The following is a 17,313-nucleotide window of genomic DNA, read 5'->3' on the forward strand; positions in this document are numbered from 1 at the left end:
GATCAACGTAAGGCAGCACAAGTAAGCGAAAAAGAAAATGACTCTGCGGAAGAGGTAGAGGACGAGAATCCCGCCAGAATAGCGTATGTAGGAAAATCTAGATTTCCAGATCGCCATTTGCGCCTAGAACACAAGTCAGTTTTACATCATCCAGCACCAGAACAAGGTTCTCTGGAACAAGTATTTCAAGCTACCGATCACATTCTGAAATCACGAATCGGTTACAGTGAATTAAGTACTATGCATGAACAAGAACTAGCCCGATCAGCAGTCCGATGGATTACTGATTCTACCACTTTTCCAGACGAAATAGTGGCACAAATGTTCCTGAAATTGCCCCCAGCCGAGCAGCGACTGGTGGGTATGTATATGATCCAGCACCTCATTACATTGTATGAGGGTCAACATTCTGATCCAGGTCCGTTACACGATGTCCTGAACGAGTTGCTCCAGTATAGATGGAAAGGTTTAGGTACCGATTTGATTAGTGTCATTCTAGAACAGCGCCACAAATATAGTATGTTTCTGAACCCGCATTTTGTTCATGTTTCACCCCCAGAAAGTAAACCGTTTTACATAGACAGACAGAATCCGTTACGAGAAGTGCATCCAGTTAAGACAGACGGTGGTGAAATGAAACGAGTGTTTGTTTACACCCCGATCACAAAGATGGAACTCTTAGAGATGAAAAAGTTAATTCCCTGTCATGATAAAGATCCAGCAGGGTTCCACCGAGAATTAAAGGACATGCTCCGTATGGGAGAATACACGTATCCAGATATCATTAAAATGTTAAAAGTCTTGTTGCCCGCAGGGGTATATGAGAAACTCAAGGAAAAAGAATGGGAGGTGGGAGAGAAAAAGATCGATTGGGCAGTTCTAGAAGCTGAAGATAAGGCACGAGTACCAGGTACCGGTCTTGGAGATAAATGTAAAGAATTACCTGAACTGTTAATACAAGTTTTGCCCAGACTATTAGCAACTAAAAAGGAAGACTGGGATGCAATCTCAGCATGTAAACAGAAACAAGACGAAGACACTAGTGATTTTTACTCTAGATTTGAAAAATGTTTTATTATAAACAGTGGCCTCAAGACAAGTAGCGAGTCATACCCTCATCTTTTTGTAACTAAACTAGTCGAGAATTCAAGTCCACAAGTTAAGAATCGAGTTTTGAAAGTCGAAAGTACCTGGCAAGCTAATACCCCGTCCCAGATGTTACAGATGCTTCAATACCACCAGAATAGAATCAGAGAAGAGCAAGAACACGAGAGAAAGCGTATGAAAGACACGAAAATGAAAGTACTAGTTGCACAATCTGTTCCTCAAGACAGTCAGAAGAGGGGTCCGAATCAAGCCAGTCACCCTGCAGCTCCCGTTAAAGGGAACTGCAATTATTGTAAACAGCCAGGTCATTTTATAAACGAGTGTGCAGTTCTGAAACACAACATAGCTACCGGTAAGACTAAAGAAAGACCACGTCCGCCTAGACAAGAGCAAGTTTCACAGACTTCTCAGCCACAGAATGCACCACAGACAGTTACTGTACCGCAGCCCATCGCTGCCACACAGCATGTTACACAGCAGATGTATCAGTATGCGCAGTCAGAGTATCCAGAGTATCAGCCATATTCATGAAACAGCCTAGAGAGGGAGGTAGGCTTGCCTCTCATCGAGATACCTGTAGATCAAGAGGGTCCCTATGTTCACAGTCAAGTACTAGGGAAAGACAGAAAGTTTTTGATTGATACAGGGGCAAGTAGGACCACCATCAGTCACGCCGAAGTTCCAGGGGCTCCGCTCTCAGGCTCTAGAAATGTTTCCCTTGGATTTTCAGGAAAACCTATTGTAAATGAAATATCAAAGCCAGTTACCCTAGAAGTAGGTCCACTGTCCCGCACTACTGATCTGTTACTTACCAAGTCATGTCCAGAAAATCTATTAGGCATTAAAACACTGAAAGAGTTAGGTGCAGTTATATGCTGTTCCCCAGAGGGAATACGATTGTTCCTACGTGACTTCAAGGGTCACTATGTATTACGAGATTTTGATCCGAGATTGTCTAATGTCCCGCAGCATCTATGGGCGCAAGGTCCAACTGATGTTGGCTTTATGCAAATCACACCCCATCGTGTGACTCTTAAACCAGGTGTAGTCCTGCCACGAATCAGACAGTACAGATTGCCGCCTGAGGCTGTAGCAGCCTTATCCAAAATTATTGATGAGCTCATGGCTCAAGGAGTAGTTGTAGAAACTGACTCCAATATATGTAATTCTCCGATCATTCCTGTCATGAAACGTACTGATCCAAATGCACCCCCGGTATATCGATTAGTGATTGACCTTCGAGAACTTAATAAATGTATTATTCCCCAGTACCCAGTTGTCCCAGATATCTCTTCCCTATTGACAGCCATTGATTCCGAAGCCTCATTTTTCACTGTCATAGACCTCAAGAACGCATTTTTTAGTGTCCCCATTCATCCAGACAGCCAGTTTCTTTTCGGATTTTGTTTAAATGGAAGGAGCTATATGTTCACACGAGCTCCTCAAGGTTTCACAGAAAGTCCTAGTATTTACAGTCAAGCACTCAAGAGACAACTAGACAACATTCACATGCCAACTGACACTGCCCTGCTCCAGTATGTCGATGATCTACTGATCACAGCCCGTTCTGAACGTGCTTGCGAGCGAGCCTCACTTACAGTATTGTATTTCCTAGCCGAGATGGGGCACAAGGTGTCCCCTTCTAAGCTTCAATTCTGTGTCCAGCAAGTGATCTACTTAGGCCACTTGCTGTCCAAGTGGGGTAGGCAGTTGACACCTGACCGTATCCAGTTAATAGCGAGTCTTCCTCAGCCAAAGACCCAGAAGGAGGTACGTGCTTTTATCGGCCTTACTTCCTATTGCAGACAATGGATTCCTCAGTATGCATTTCTAGCCAAACCACTGATACAGTTAACGACACAGGAGGCAGCCGTATCGACTGTCCTCCCTTGGACATCTGAACATACACTTAGTTTAAATGAATTAAAGAAAGCTCTATGCCAAGCTCCAGTTCTAGCAACACCGAACTACAGTAAGCCTTTTACACTTTTCGTCACTGAACGCGAAGGTACAGCATTATCTGTTCTCACACAAGATCAAGCAGGACAATACAAGCCCTGTGCTTATTTTTCGAGCACATTAGATCCTGTAGCCCAGGCTCTGCCTGCGTGCCTCAAGTCAGTTGCAGCCACAGCACTAGCTATCAGACAAAGTGATTCCATAGTCTTAGGACACTCCCTGACCGTACAAGTTCCACACTCTGTGGAAGTTCTTTTAAACCGAACACAAACTCAGCACTTGACAATTGCACGTTTAACAGGTTATGAATTGACACTGTTCCAGCCACACATAGAAATCAGACGCTGCAACGTTCTGAATCCTGCTACACTGTTACCATCAGTTAATCCAAATCCTGCCACACACGATTGTGTGGAAGTAGTTAACATCATGACCAAGCCAAGACAAGATCTGACAGATATTCCATTACCAGATCCCGACCTGACACTTTATGTGGATGGTTCATGCATGAAAACCAGTACAGGAGAACTAGTAGCGGCGTATGCAGTGACTACCGACACTGAAGTTATTGAAACACACCGTATTGACACCCTGTCTGCTCAAGCAGCAGAGCTAGTTGCTCTGACACAAGCCTGCATTCACGCCAAAAACCTGAAAGTTAATATTTACACAGATTCACGTTACGCATTTGGAGTCGTACACGACTTTGGAGTGCTCTGGCAGGAGAGAGGTTTCATGACTTCTCATGGAACCAAGATTCAGCATGGTCTCCTTATTCAAGCTCTGTTAGATGCCATACACTTACCGACATCCATTGCCATCATGAAATGCAAAGCACATACGAAGGTTACTGACATTATTTCCCAGGGTAATGATCTAGCAGATCGCACAGCCAAGCTTACAGCACAGACTCCAGACATTTCAGTTAAGCCAACACAGACACATACTCCAGATCCGACTACATGTATGACAGTTAAGGACCCTACTCAAGATGTCATAGATATCCAGTTACATGCTACTCCCGATGAAATCAAGAAATGGTCCGAACAAGGAGGGGTCCAGACAGATCAGGGATGGGTAACGAAGGGTAGAGCCACATGGTTTCTCCCCGACTCTATGGTTCAAGTCATTATTAATACCGCACATAGTCCAGCACATTTAGGAGAGAAAGCAATGTTAGACAGTATCCAGAACATTTGGTTCAACAAGCATTTACGAGCTGCAGCCAAGCAGAAAGTCCGTACCTGTATGATATGTTGTCAGTTTAATCCAGGTAAAAGTGTCCCGGTGGAACAAGGTGGATTCCAGCCCCCTGACCACCCTTTTGAAGTCCTCCAGATGGATTACATCCAGATGGAGCGATGTCGAGGTTTCAAGTATGTCCTTGTAGTTGTATGCGCTTTGTCCAGGTGGACAGAAGCATATCCAGTCCCAGATTACACAGCCGCGACCACTGCTAAGCAGTTGGTTCGTGAATTCTTCCCCCGTTATGGACTCCCTAGAGTCGTATATTCTGATAACGGCCAGCCATTCTCATCTGAGTTGATGAAACATGTTTCCCTGTTGTTAGGGTACCAGTGGAAGTTCCATTGTGTACGCCATCCTGAAGCAGCCGGTCTCGTAGAGAGACATAATCAGACCCTGAAAATTCGCATCGCCAAAGTATGTAAAGAGAAAGGTGTAGACTGGCTAGTAGCTCTGCCAGTCGCTTTGTTTTATATGCGCATGGTCGCACATTCCAGATCAGGTCTGTCCCCGTATGAGGTCGTTTTCGGCCGCCCCCCTAACATGTGGGGTACACCTAGACCCCGAAGTATTACCGATGTTTCAAGTAATATGCTGACAGATTACCTAGCTTCCTTGATGTCTGCCCTCAACTCTTGTCGTTCACAGGTTGCCGCCGCCTTTCCAGACAATACCGAGGTGGCACCGCATGAAATCGTTCCCGGATCCATGGTCCTAGTGCGAAATTTCGATCGTTCAAGTCCGCTGGAGCCTCGCTGGAAGGAGCCCCGACAGGTCCTCCTGGCCACCCGTACAGCCGTGAAGTTGGAGGGACGCAAAGGCTGGGTGCATCTTTCGCATATCAAAAAGTTTTATGGATTGAAACCAGTTTCAAAGAACATTTCCGAGGATTTAAAGGACTGCCAAAGTACTATTCTTAAGGACTGTCCCGCAAAAGACAATGTTACTACACCCTCCCTGTTAGAGACAACTCCGCAACAGGAGTATAAGAAAAAGTTAAGGTCTAGTAAAATAAGTCAGCCAGTTTGATTGTCTAAGTCCTCCCCTAGGTGAAACGGTTAGACCGGTTTCTGACATGTATAAAATAGACCCCCATAGTGAGAGAGTTAGTCAAAACTCAATCCGATGTATCGTTTTTCTAAGTTTCATATTATTTCTCAGCATTATGATTTCCTGCACCAGTTATGCATTTTACTTGTATTTTCCAGTTTCTCATGTAAATAAGTCTTCTAATGTTACAGTAGAGCACACGTTTAGTGATCTGCCTCCTCATGAACTCTCTTACCGCCTCGCTATGCGTAACAATTCTTTTATCCGCATGTTACATTACTCACACCAGACCAGCAATGCCACTAATTGTTGGGTGTGTGGTCGACTCCCCCCTTTCCAGACACCGAAGGGAGTTCTGCCACTCTTTCCTTATCCATTTTCACATAATGGTTCGTGTGGAGCATGGTCCACGTTAACGTCATCCTCAACAGGTATGTCTTTCCTTAACAGTACATGTTTTCCAGACAAGCAAGGTCTTCCCCACAGAACAGGGTTAGATCTAGAAAATGAAGTTTACAATTTAGGAAATTATTCTTCGAATTTCATGGTCCTGAATGTTCAGTCTGATTCTACTCCAGACTTACCTGCTATTTCAGTATTACCAGTCAAAGGTGAATTATGTGTCCGAAATAATGGTTCCGTACATGTAGGACATAGTGATTGTACTACTATTGTCAAGTATAGTGACAGTGGGAAATCTATTTTCAAAGCTTCACGTCATTCTTATTTTATTTGTGGTCAAACCGCATATGTTCGTCTGCCCCTCGATTGGGAGGGAACCTGTTACATTGCCTTCCTACTGCCACCAGTTTTCCTAGCCCCATCTGATTATCACAGAAATACACATCTAGTACACATTAGACATAGAAGGGAGATCGAGTCCCCGATTGTCGATTATACTGAAACTGCTCTAGAACAGTATACAGATTTCAATAGAGGTTTCTTCTTTTTTATAGGCCCTATCCAGAATAGCAAGCTAATTCGTAGGTTAACCAGAACCCTTGAAGCAGTAGTTAATGAGACTGCCTCTGCCCTAGGTAATTTGACTGAAGAGCAATCTGCTATGAGATTTGTCGTTTTACAGAATCGTCTCGTCCTTGACGTCATATTGGCCGATAGGGGCGGGGCCTGTAGAGTCATCGGATCTAGTTGCTGCATTTTCATTCCAAATAACGCGCCGTCTGTTTATTCAGCTATAACCAGACTCCATAAAATTGCCCATCTGTTACACCAAGATCCCGGCATCTGGACATGGTCCGGTTGGTTCTGGAATATAATTTCCGCCTGGGGATGGAAAGTATTGTCCTTTCTAGGTATTGCAGTAGCGATCATATTCAGTTGCTGCCTCTGTTTACAATGTGGCCCTGCGATTTGCGGCATTTGTGCTACATCATGTGTTCCTAGTCCCAAGTCCCGTTCTAAATCCCGTTCCAAGAAAATTCGAGACGAGCAAATGATACTCTATGAAATGATAGATGGTATCATGAATATTGATGTTTCCTGATGGAAACGTAGTGACAAGGAGGGAATGTGGAAAAGTAAATTCTGCCATGTTCTGTGTCCCTACGCGTCCTCCATCATATGTTATGTGTGCATGATTAATATGCATATGTATTCCCCATGTTCGATTAATGACGCAATTATAGTTGTGTCCACCTCTAGTATGCCTATTTCTAGTTCTCGTGAATACTACGAATATCAGGCCTATGTAAAGTTACGTTGCCACGTTTCTCAGTGTGCACGTTATTCCATTGTAAAGTCCCCGTTTCTAGGCCTCAAAAGGGCCCGGACACCAGATTCAGCTCCTGTCTCCTGAAGCCCTCGCTGAGGAGCGATACAGCCCCCACCTGTATCCCTGACCCTTCACTTACTTCCTGCCTCACAGTGCCCGGTTCAGCCTGGCTCTGCCTCTGAGTCTGCCAAGAGTATGTTATGATTCTAGCTATCAGTCCAGCCCTCCTTCTCTGCATTCCTAAAGCTACTGAACCGCATCAATAGTTTCCGTCATTGTCTAGCCTTTACGTCTCCATGTAAGAGAAATACTGTATTTTATGGTCATTTAATATTCTTCATCACGCACTACATGTAGAATAATGCATGCTCCAGTCTTAGAGTCTGTTAGCCTTTACCCCGATAACTTTTGGATTCTATCAACATGTTCTCTAAACATCAGATACTAGATACTGTTTAGGTACATGTCGCCCTGACTCTCCAGACTTCAGTCTCTGCTCCTAACACAGAGTTCGTAGCCCCCAGCTTCTCCTAGTAATACGTCATTGCCAGTTTGCGCGCACCATCAGGTTAGAGGTCCCGGCTCCTTAGGTAGCCCCCTCCATGTTTCCGCCCCATTCATGACATATTCTGTTACGTTTGCATCACATGTCTATGTATACGCCCTGTTACACCCACTTTCACCCTTATCTTTCGCGACTGCTACGCGTCACACCCTTTGCTCCACCCACTGCTCCGCCTATCATATGTACTGTAATGCAACTGTTTTACTATATATGTCTGTGTATTGTTATTAAATGTTACGCCAGTCCTTTCTCCAGAGCGCGCTCATCCCAGATCCAGCCCCGGCAGCTGCCGGGCCACGCTAGTCCAATCCGGCCCCCCTGCCGGGCCCTGCCATCCTATTCCTATGCAGGTTGTCCTGTTCCTGTCCTTTATGCTGTAATAAACCTGCAAACTCCTACTACCTCGAATCTTGACTCTTATTTATTGAGCTATCTGTTATTGCTATGCCTAGACAAAAATAGATCCGGTATTATTTATTTATATACCACAGGACGATGGTATAGATGTAATCCTGGAGACGTAGTCCCCATCGTTCGATGCGTGGGGGCATCTTGGCGTTGGGATTGCCGAAGATGGTGACGAGTGCTTGGTGGTCTGTAATGATCGTAAAATGTTTCCCATAGACGAACAGATGAAAATGCTCGCATGCCCACACCACTGCCAGGCTTTCCTTCTCTGGTTGGGAGTACGTTTTTTCGGTGTCCGTGAGGCTGCGGCTGGCATACGCGATGATGTGGCGCTGGTCAGAGTCTCCTCGGTATTGTGCCAGGATGGCACCTAGGCCTACCGGGCTGGCGTCAACCGTAATTTCTGTTCTTTTCTTGGTGTCAAAGTAGGCGAGATTGATAGCCGAGCTTACAGCCGGTTTGATCTCGACGAATGCCCGTTCACACGTGGTGGACCACTCAAAGGGTTGACCCTGGCGTGTGAGTTCTCTTAGTGGGTAGCTGATAGTGGCGTAGTCTCGGATGTACTGCGCGCAGTAGCTCGCCATGCCAAGGACCAAACGGAGGTCACTGACATCCTGGGGTGTCGGGGTGTCAGCCAGGGCAGATACCTTCTCCGGGTCTGGTTTCATTCCGTCTCTGGAAAAGACGTGACCGTAGAATTTCAGAGTGTTCTTGTGAAATTCGCATTTGTTGGCATTGAGTGTCAGGTTTGCATTCAGCAATGCATGGCATACTCTGTCTAGGGCTGTGTCATGTTCGGTTTGATCTTTCCCGAAAACCAACAGGTCGTCGCTGTAATTGAAAGCATTTGGAATCCCCTGGATAACTTCTTGGAAAATTTCGGCGGCTGAAGAGATGCCAAAGTTTAATCGCTTGTAGCGAAAGAGTCCTTGATGCGTGGTGAACGTCGTGATGTACCTCGACTTGTCGTGGAGTTCAAGCTGGTGATAACCTTTGTTAAGGTCAAGCTTGGAAAACACTGTAGCTCCATTGAGGCGCGTGATCATATCACTTATATGCGGGCCCGGATGGCGTTCCCGCTCAATGGCGGTGTTGGGCGCGCGCATGTCCACACATAGTCGTACTTTGTTGTCCTGTCCTTTCTTAGGGACCACCACGACTGGTGATACCCATGGAGTGGGTCCTGACGTGCGCTCAATAATGTCTGTTTTTAGAAGATCTTGGAGTTCATCGTCTACAGCTTGCTGTAGGTGGAAAGGTACCTTTCTGTGATGCTGAGCTATGGGTGTCACACGTTCGTCGATATGTAGCTTCACTTTAAACTGGTTGAGCTTCCCCAAACCTTTGAAAAGGTTTGGGAATTTTGCCACAATGTCGGGAGCATCCTCGGTCATATAGAGGAGTTCTACAAGTCTTAGTCTTTCGGCTGTGGGTAGGCTGAGTAGGCAGTCGGCCAAGTCTGGACCTTCAACTGCATGGATGTAAGCAGGAATCTTTCGGTCTTTAAATGACAGTGTTGTGTGGAAACGGCCTAGGCACGGCAGTGGTTTTCTTGACATCCACGTGAATATGCGGACAGCTGCTGGCTCTAGCTTGGGTCGTGCTTTCATGTTTTGGTATTCAAGTGCGCAGATGTAGTTTAGTGATGCTCCTGAATCAAGGACGAACTTGGCTGGGTGATCTCCGATCTTGATGCCCAGATTTGGGTATCGTTTCAGGCGGTCGGGGTCCGACACCATGCAGATATACTCATCAATGTCTTGTGACACGGGGTTGTGTGATGGTGAGTCGCTGGACGTTGATCTTTGTGACCGATATGAGTGTGCGAGCCGACGTTGAGAGCAGTGTGGGCTTGCTGATCGGCCTCGTGGTCGGTATGGGCTTGCTGACTGGGCACTTGACCTCGACGAGCTGGAAGAACGCCCTTCCCTCCCTTTTATTGCGCGAGCATGATGCCGTGTGGTGTGCCGGGATCTTGAGGACCTTCACTTTGACTGTTGGGCCTTACAAGCTATTTCGAAGTGGTTGTCTCTTCCACAGCGATGGCATTGCTGGCCAGTGGCGGGGCATTGTCCCGAGTGAGGGTAGTCCTGTCCACACCTGTAGCATGCTGGTGCTGATTTGCTGTACTTGGTATGTCACGACTCCTGTCGGGATGATGTTCTCCGGGAGGTCATAGAGTGAGGTGGCTTGTTCGACCTGTGAGAGCCTGTTTTGTGTCTGGTGTCTTTGTGCGCTTGTATTCGGAGAGCTTGTTCTTTCCTGTCAGACTTGTGGGTCTCCATCCGTTTCGCATGGTCTTCTGCTTGGTCGTTGATTCTCGTTAGTTCTTCGATCTCTTCAAGGGTATATTGTTTCTTCAGGAGTCGCCGGCGTAGGGACTCTGAGTGGCAGCCCTCAATTATGCGGAGTCGCAGCGCGTCCTCGGTGTTGAAGTTGTCGAATTCGCAGTGACGCGCCAGTCTTCTGATGCGCACAATGAAGTCACTCATGCACTCTTCTTTGTCTTGGGCAGCTAGATTGAACGTGTAACGTTCGTAATCCACGTTGCGCTTGTGGAGAAATCGTCTGTTAAGGGCTTCCTTCACGTCATCGTACTGGGCGGTGGCTGCATTCGGTAGTTCTTTAATGATCTGCGCGACATCTTTACCTATCAGGTTTCTTAAGGCTATGAGCTTTTGTATGGAGTCTTGTACTTGTAACCCAGTCATATAATCCTCGAAATCTTCACTCCAGTTTTTCCATGTGGGCCCCATGCTGTTGCCGGGTGTCAGTGCCAAGGGTTCTGGTGGCCGTAGGTATGGGACACCCATTTGCACGTGGGGTGCCAGTACTGGGTTAATTGGGGCAGCTGGACCTGGTGCATTGGTCGGGCCCGTCGCTCCTCCAGAGGTACTTGTGGGGCCGGGATCGGACATCCTGGCTTGTCCTCGTCTTTTGTGGGCTCTTATGGCTTGATTACTAGTAGTTGAGAGCCTCCCGCTCTATTTATTTGTGGCTTGTGAGCTGAAAATGTAGTGGCGCCTGACTTCAAGATGACCGCCGTGTCTAAACGGTGGGTTATCCTATGGCCAGCGCCTGACCTCAAAATGGCCGCCTGTCGGGACGCTGCACTGTCGGGCCTTGATTCCCACCTCTGGTCTATTTTTGCTCCGCTTTGCTGCCACAGTTTATAGTTTCCTTCGCTTGCCAGTGCAAGACTCACCCCTGTGTTCTCTGCTCCTTTGTGTCCACGGGGCTGAGGTCGTCTTTGGCGCTCGCGTCTGCTTCGCGCCGTTTCTGGTGCCTGAGATCCTCCACAATCACGCTTGCTTGGTGAGGAGATTGACGCTGCTCGCCTCCGCTGCAGTCTCCGTGTGGGCGGCACTTTCCCTCGCTGGTTTGTTCGCTCTCGGCAGCTCCCGACGCCGGGTTTCGCCTTTCACGCTCTTTCGCGCTGTCGGGCGATAGGCTGCAAACTCGCCGGTCAGGGCCGAGCACGGACGGCTGGGGCTGCGTTTTGTTTTAGTGGGTATATGAGGATCCCACCCTCGTCGCCATTGTCGCGTACCCCTTCGCAAACAGACACGGGAGACGGAGCATTACAGGTACACTTCTTTATTGCCCTGCTACCAGCGTGTAACCAACCTCCCTTTCCCATTCCGGTTCCTGTTTCCTGTTCCCTCCCCTTCCTACTCGCCTGCCCTGTCTCTGGACAGAGGTCAGGCATAACGATATGACACAGGGGTATCAAGGGTCAAGCCAGGGGTCGCAGGTGCGACCGTAAATGACGCACTTGCAAAACATGCAGTTTATAGTAAAATATAGCAATACAGATAATTATTAGGAAAAGCATCCTAACAGCTTTGCAAAGCAGCAGCAAAAACACTGTGGTTAAAGTGCACTAATATTTTGATGTATCGTGAAGGCGGATCCTGAAGGTGGACCGCAGCCCATGAGAGTTGGTGTTTCAGGACAACCTAGGGCTGTTCTTAATCCTGAACAGTGCACCAACAACCAATGTTAACTAGAGTGACAGACACAAGTAGACTCATTTCCCACCAATCTGTTTCCACACTGTACCTGCTGAAAATATCTCTGTAGCAACAGCTAGAAAAGCGTCGGAAACCACAGTCTCTGAGTTCAGGGCGATGTTGAGCTGCCTCGCAATGTTGCGGTAGACGTTGGGACGAATGTACTCCAACTCATCCCCTGGAAGAGAATAAAATGAAGAATTACCTGAAGCGAAGGGACAGTCACTTGCACATACACACGACAGGGCACGGCCAGTCGAGCAGCTCACAGGCCATTGTGAGAAGACTGGATAAAGAATCTCTTGGTTGATGGAAAATACTCCAGACTTTCTTGCTGAATGGTGTCAAGATTTATGGATGAACAGTGACTATGTAGGCTTACTGGAGTATTTTTATGGCAGAGCTTGCCTGTGTTGGAGGAGCAGGAGTGAGTAGTGGGCAGGTGTGGGAATTATCAGTGGAGCTGTGTGAGGAGGAGAGTCCCCCCACGGCAATGATGAACTGCACTGGTCGAGCAAAGGATGTGAGAGAGGGAGGGATAGCTCTGGAGGAGAGCTTGGGCTCTGTAAGAACAATATAAATGTGAGAGGTAGGGCTCCATCAGTTTCTTGGTGCAAAGAGTGACATTCTTATTTTGGAAGATCGGGGCCCCTGCCTTAAAGGATGAACCTTAGCAAGGTATAATACTATTTGGAAAACTGGACCGTACACACCGGGTTACGTGCACATTTACTACAGAGTAAGAAAGACGTTGTTTTTCAATAAACTAATTTCCACCAACTAACTTATGTTGAATATTTCTATTTTATTTTTTTTGTGTATAGTTTCTTATCTTATTTCATCTTTACAACTCATCAATTTTTTGCAGTTTCTTGTTTACATATAACACATGACATTAAATTTACACTGATTAATTCATAAATAACACATTAATTTTTGACAACTCGTGATATCATTTCTTAAATACAGAATATGTTCCCTTCAATGCGTTTCGGCAGATTGCCTTCCTCAGGAATTCTGCATTTTCTTTTTTGCATAGACAGTGGCTGTACTGCACAGGTATGCACTGAAGCGGTATATCCAGTTCAAAGAATCAGAACGTCTCTAACGGCGTCAGTATTTCTGGATACAAAAAGGGAGATCCGATATCTTCACTCAATGTGCACGATATATGGGTTGAAATAAATTTATAATGTTCAAAAGGTGGATGGTTTAAGTCCCGAATCCCTGCTCCTGTTTTAATCCGAAGCCAAGTCTCCGTTATGACGCTGCGTTCTGATGCTGCTATTTCAAGATGGAAGTTCTCAGATGCTGCTATTTCAAGATGGTAGTTCTCAGATCGTATGACTGTATATTCGTGAGGGTCATCTGAGTTTCTAGGCTGTCCCGAATTCCAGCCCTATCTGCGAGGCTCTTGAAGCGCTGTGGCTCTCTGGTTTCCCAATGCCTCCGCCTCCTCACACCCGCCGTCTCTCGGAAAGCTGGTTAGATGTTTAAAGATGTGAACAGCATGCCGTCGGTCCTGTGTCACCGCTCAGCTATTCTGTATTTAAGAAATGATATCACGAATTGTCAAAAATGAATGTGTTATTTATGAATTAATCAGTGTAAATTTAATGTCATGTGTTATATGTAAACAAGAAACTGCAAAAAATTGATGAGTTGTAAAGATGAAATAAGATAAGAAAAACTACACACAAAAAAAATAAAATAGAAATATTCAACATAAGTTAGTTGGTGGAAATTAGTTTATTGAAAAACAACGTCTTTCTTACTCTGTAGTAAATGTGCACGTAACCCGGTGTGTACGGTCCAGTTTTCCAAAGAGTGACATTCTTCCATGGCTTGTGTTTGCTCCATTGCTTATTGATGCACTAGTGTGGGAGAACCTTCCAGGACAGGGGCCTGTCCTTAGCTGGCTTGAGGCGCCAACATTTCAGGGCAGGGGTCTGCCCCATTGGCGCATTAGTGGTCAAAGAGGTTTTAGGGGAGGTCCGGCTCTTTTGTTTGATTAAACAGTGTGAGTCCAAGAACTTTCTTGGGCTCAATGAGTAGGCCAGGGTGGGAGTGATGACATTCCAAGGCAGGAGAAGTCTTCACTAGTGGAATGCACTGGTGACAGTATGTATTGTACGAGATGCTTCATGACAGTTCCTGAGCCAGGTTCACTGTAATAGGGTTTTCGAGTAAAGAACGTGAAAATAAGGCTAAAAAACATTACTGTCTCGCCTGGTGATGGGAGTCTTACTAGAGACAGAAATGATGTTGATAATAAAGAGGCTTAGCATTGTATGAACACAGAGCTAAGAGTTGGATGTGTACTAGGCCGTTCTAGCAAACCAGTTTGTGTCAGTCGCCCTCAAACTGGCTTGCCAACAATTTCATTTTGCAATTCGACTGCTGTGCAAAATGAAAATTTGCAGGGTGTAAAAAAACCTCCTGCCTCATGAATATTGAGGCTGGAAGCATTTCGTGACACCCAATGAATAACTACGAATGCAATGGTGGAGGCCTGTAAGATACAGTAGACCACTATCCCAGAATTCACATTATTTCAAAGGCAGTTTTTAGGTCGAAGCTGTCTGGTTTGGTAAAGACATCTTGGGGATATTCGTAAAGCTGATCTAGGGATACATTCTGCCATTGTTTACCATTGACTTCGGCGGTTTGTACCTCACATTTCCTTACTTTCTATTTGCTAGCTTGGTTTGTTTTAGGCTGTCCAGTTTGAGTTAGTTAATTCCGTGGAGCATAGACCGTTAACTATATTCTTGTACAGTGCTCACTTTCTGTAAAAACAGCTTTAAAGTTTGTTCTTTTCACACTTGCTGTGCATTCAAAGACAGAGGTCAAATGACAAACTTTGTATTCTGATAGAGCTTGGTGTTTACCTTTCTTTCTTTGACTTCAAAGAGAGAGGCTTTATCTTAAAATCTGGGGATGTAAAAAGGGATGACTCTTTCCCTCTGGGTAGGGTTTTCCAATCTTTTTCATTTACTCTCTGTGCCTCTGTCACAGCTTCTGTGTTTTGCTAGTGCTGTGACACCTTTGGATACTGTGCGCTCTAGAAATTAATTTTATTTACCGTCTAAAGACTTTTTTCTAGCACGAAACAACATTTAAATGAATTATGCAAATATTTCAGAATTAGGAAAGCACAAATGATGCATTTGTTTCTAATTCTGAAGTGTGCTGGAAACAAATATTTGAATACAATCAAAACAAATCGGTACACTAAGTGGTGCCATTTCCACAGATTATTGTTTGTGCACTGTATAGTTGTATCAGTAAAACTGTATGTCTGAAAATGTAATGGTCATTTCAACTTGAAAATGTGTTGTCTGTAATGGCAGTGCACTACCACACCCTGCATACTCCATTCTTCACCACTCCACTTCACTCTACGCCCCTCCACTCCACTCTGGCACTCTTCTTCACTCTACGCCATTACACACCAATCTACCCCACCCTATTCCACGCTACTTTACTCTACTTTGTTAATCTACACCACTCTAATCCAATCTACGCCACTCTATTGCCTTGTTCCCCACTCTACTCGACGCTACTTCACTCTACAATATTCCACTCTACGATACTTTACTCTATGACACTCTACACCCCTCCACTCTACTCCCTCCATTCTACGCCACTCTATGACACTTCATGACACTCAATGCTACACTATGACACTCACTCTATTCTACAACATTTGACTCCAATTTACATTTGGCCATCTACTCTATATCACTCTAATCTATACCACCCCACGCCATGACATGCCACTCCACACTACCCCACTCCACACCACTCTGTGGCACTCTACTCCACTCCATGCCACTTCACCCTACTCCACTCTAAACCCCTCTACTCTACGACCCTCGCCTCTACGACCCTCCACTCCACTACACCACACGACACTCCACTCCACTCTACAGCACTCTGCTCCACTCTTCAACACTCAATGACCCTCTACTCTACTCCCCCCCTCTCTACTCTAAGACTCTCCACTCTAATCTATGATACTCCACTCAACCATACTCCACTCTACTACATTATACGAGACTTCACTCTACAATACTCCACTGTATGATACTCTATGCCTCTCTACTCGGTGACACTCTGCACTACTCTATGACACTCCACGACACTCTACGCTACACTACACCACTCCACTCTACGCCACTCTTTGTCATTTAATCTACAACACTTTACTCCACTCTACGATACTTTACTCCACTTTACATTAGTCCACTCCACTCTATACCATTCCACTCTACACCACCCAATGCCATGGCATGCCACTCCACTCTACCACACTCGACTCTATCTCACTTAATGGCAATCCATTCCACTCTACGGCACTCTACACCACTCAATGCCACTCCACTGAACGGCACTCTACTCTACTCTACACCCCTCAACTATATGCCTTTCCGTTCAATGGCCCTCCACTCTACGACGTTCCACTCCATGCCACACTACTCCATTCTATGCCACTCCACTCTACGATCCTCAACTTTACGATTCTCCACTCTACATCCCTCCACTCTACAACCCTCCACTCTAAGACACTCCACCCCACACCACGACACTCCACTCTATGGCACTCTGCTCCACTCTACAACACTCTACAATACTGAATGACCACTCTACACCTGATCATCTACAACATTTAACACTATGCCACTCTACCCTTGTTTGCTCCACCCTACGCCATTCTACTCCATGACACTCTATAACCCTCCACTCTACGATCCCCCACTCTACGATACTCCACTTCATCCAAAGCAATGACACTCCATGAAACTACACTCTTCTCCACTCCACAACATTCTACTCCATTCTATGCCATTCCAAGACACTCTACTCCACGCTATGCCTCTCCACGCTATGCCCTTCCACTTTACGACACTTTACTCCACTCTTAGCCATTCCACTCTACACAATTCCCTCTACGCCACTCCACGTTACTCCACTCTATGACACTTTACTCCACACTGCATTACTCCACTCCATGCCACCCCATGCCAAGACACACCACTTCACACTACGATTCTCCACTCGAAACCACTCGACAACACTCCACTCCACTCAAAGAGCCTTCACTCTGTGGCACTCTACTTCACTCCATGCCACTCCACTCTATACCCCTTCATTCTATATCCCTCCATTCTATAACATTCCACTGTACTCCACTCCACTCCACTCTACTCTACTCTACTCTATAACCC

At 46.0% G+C, this 17,313-nt stretch overlaps 1 protein-coding gene across 1 annotated transcript in view; it reads right to left on the bottom strand.

Annotated features, from left to right (window-relative positions):
• The window catches only part of BOK (BCL2 family apoptosis regulator BOK), a 332,157-nt gene that overhangs the window by 252,704 nt on the left and 62,140 nt on the right, over positions 1-17,313 (bottom strand). Inside the window, exon 2 of the mRNA XM_078665683.1 lies at positions 12,132-12,260. Coding sequence (XP_078521809.1) covers positions 12,132-12,260 — 129 coding nt within the window. The remainder of the gene's footprint in view (positions 1-12,131; positions 12,261-17,313) is intronic.

The sequence above is a fragment of the Lissotriton helveticus genome, chromosome 11, assembly GCF_964261635.1.
Source record: "Lissotriton helveticus chromosome 11, aLisHel1.1, whole genome shotgun sequence".
NCBI classification, from domain to species: domain Eukaryota; kingdom Metazoa; phylum Chordata; class Amphibia; order Caudata; family Salamandridae; genus Lissotriton; species Lissotriton helveticus.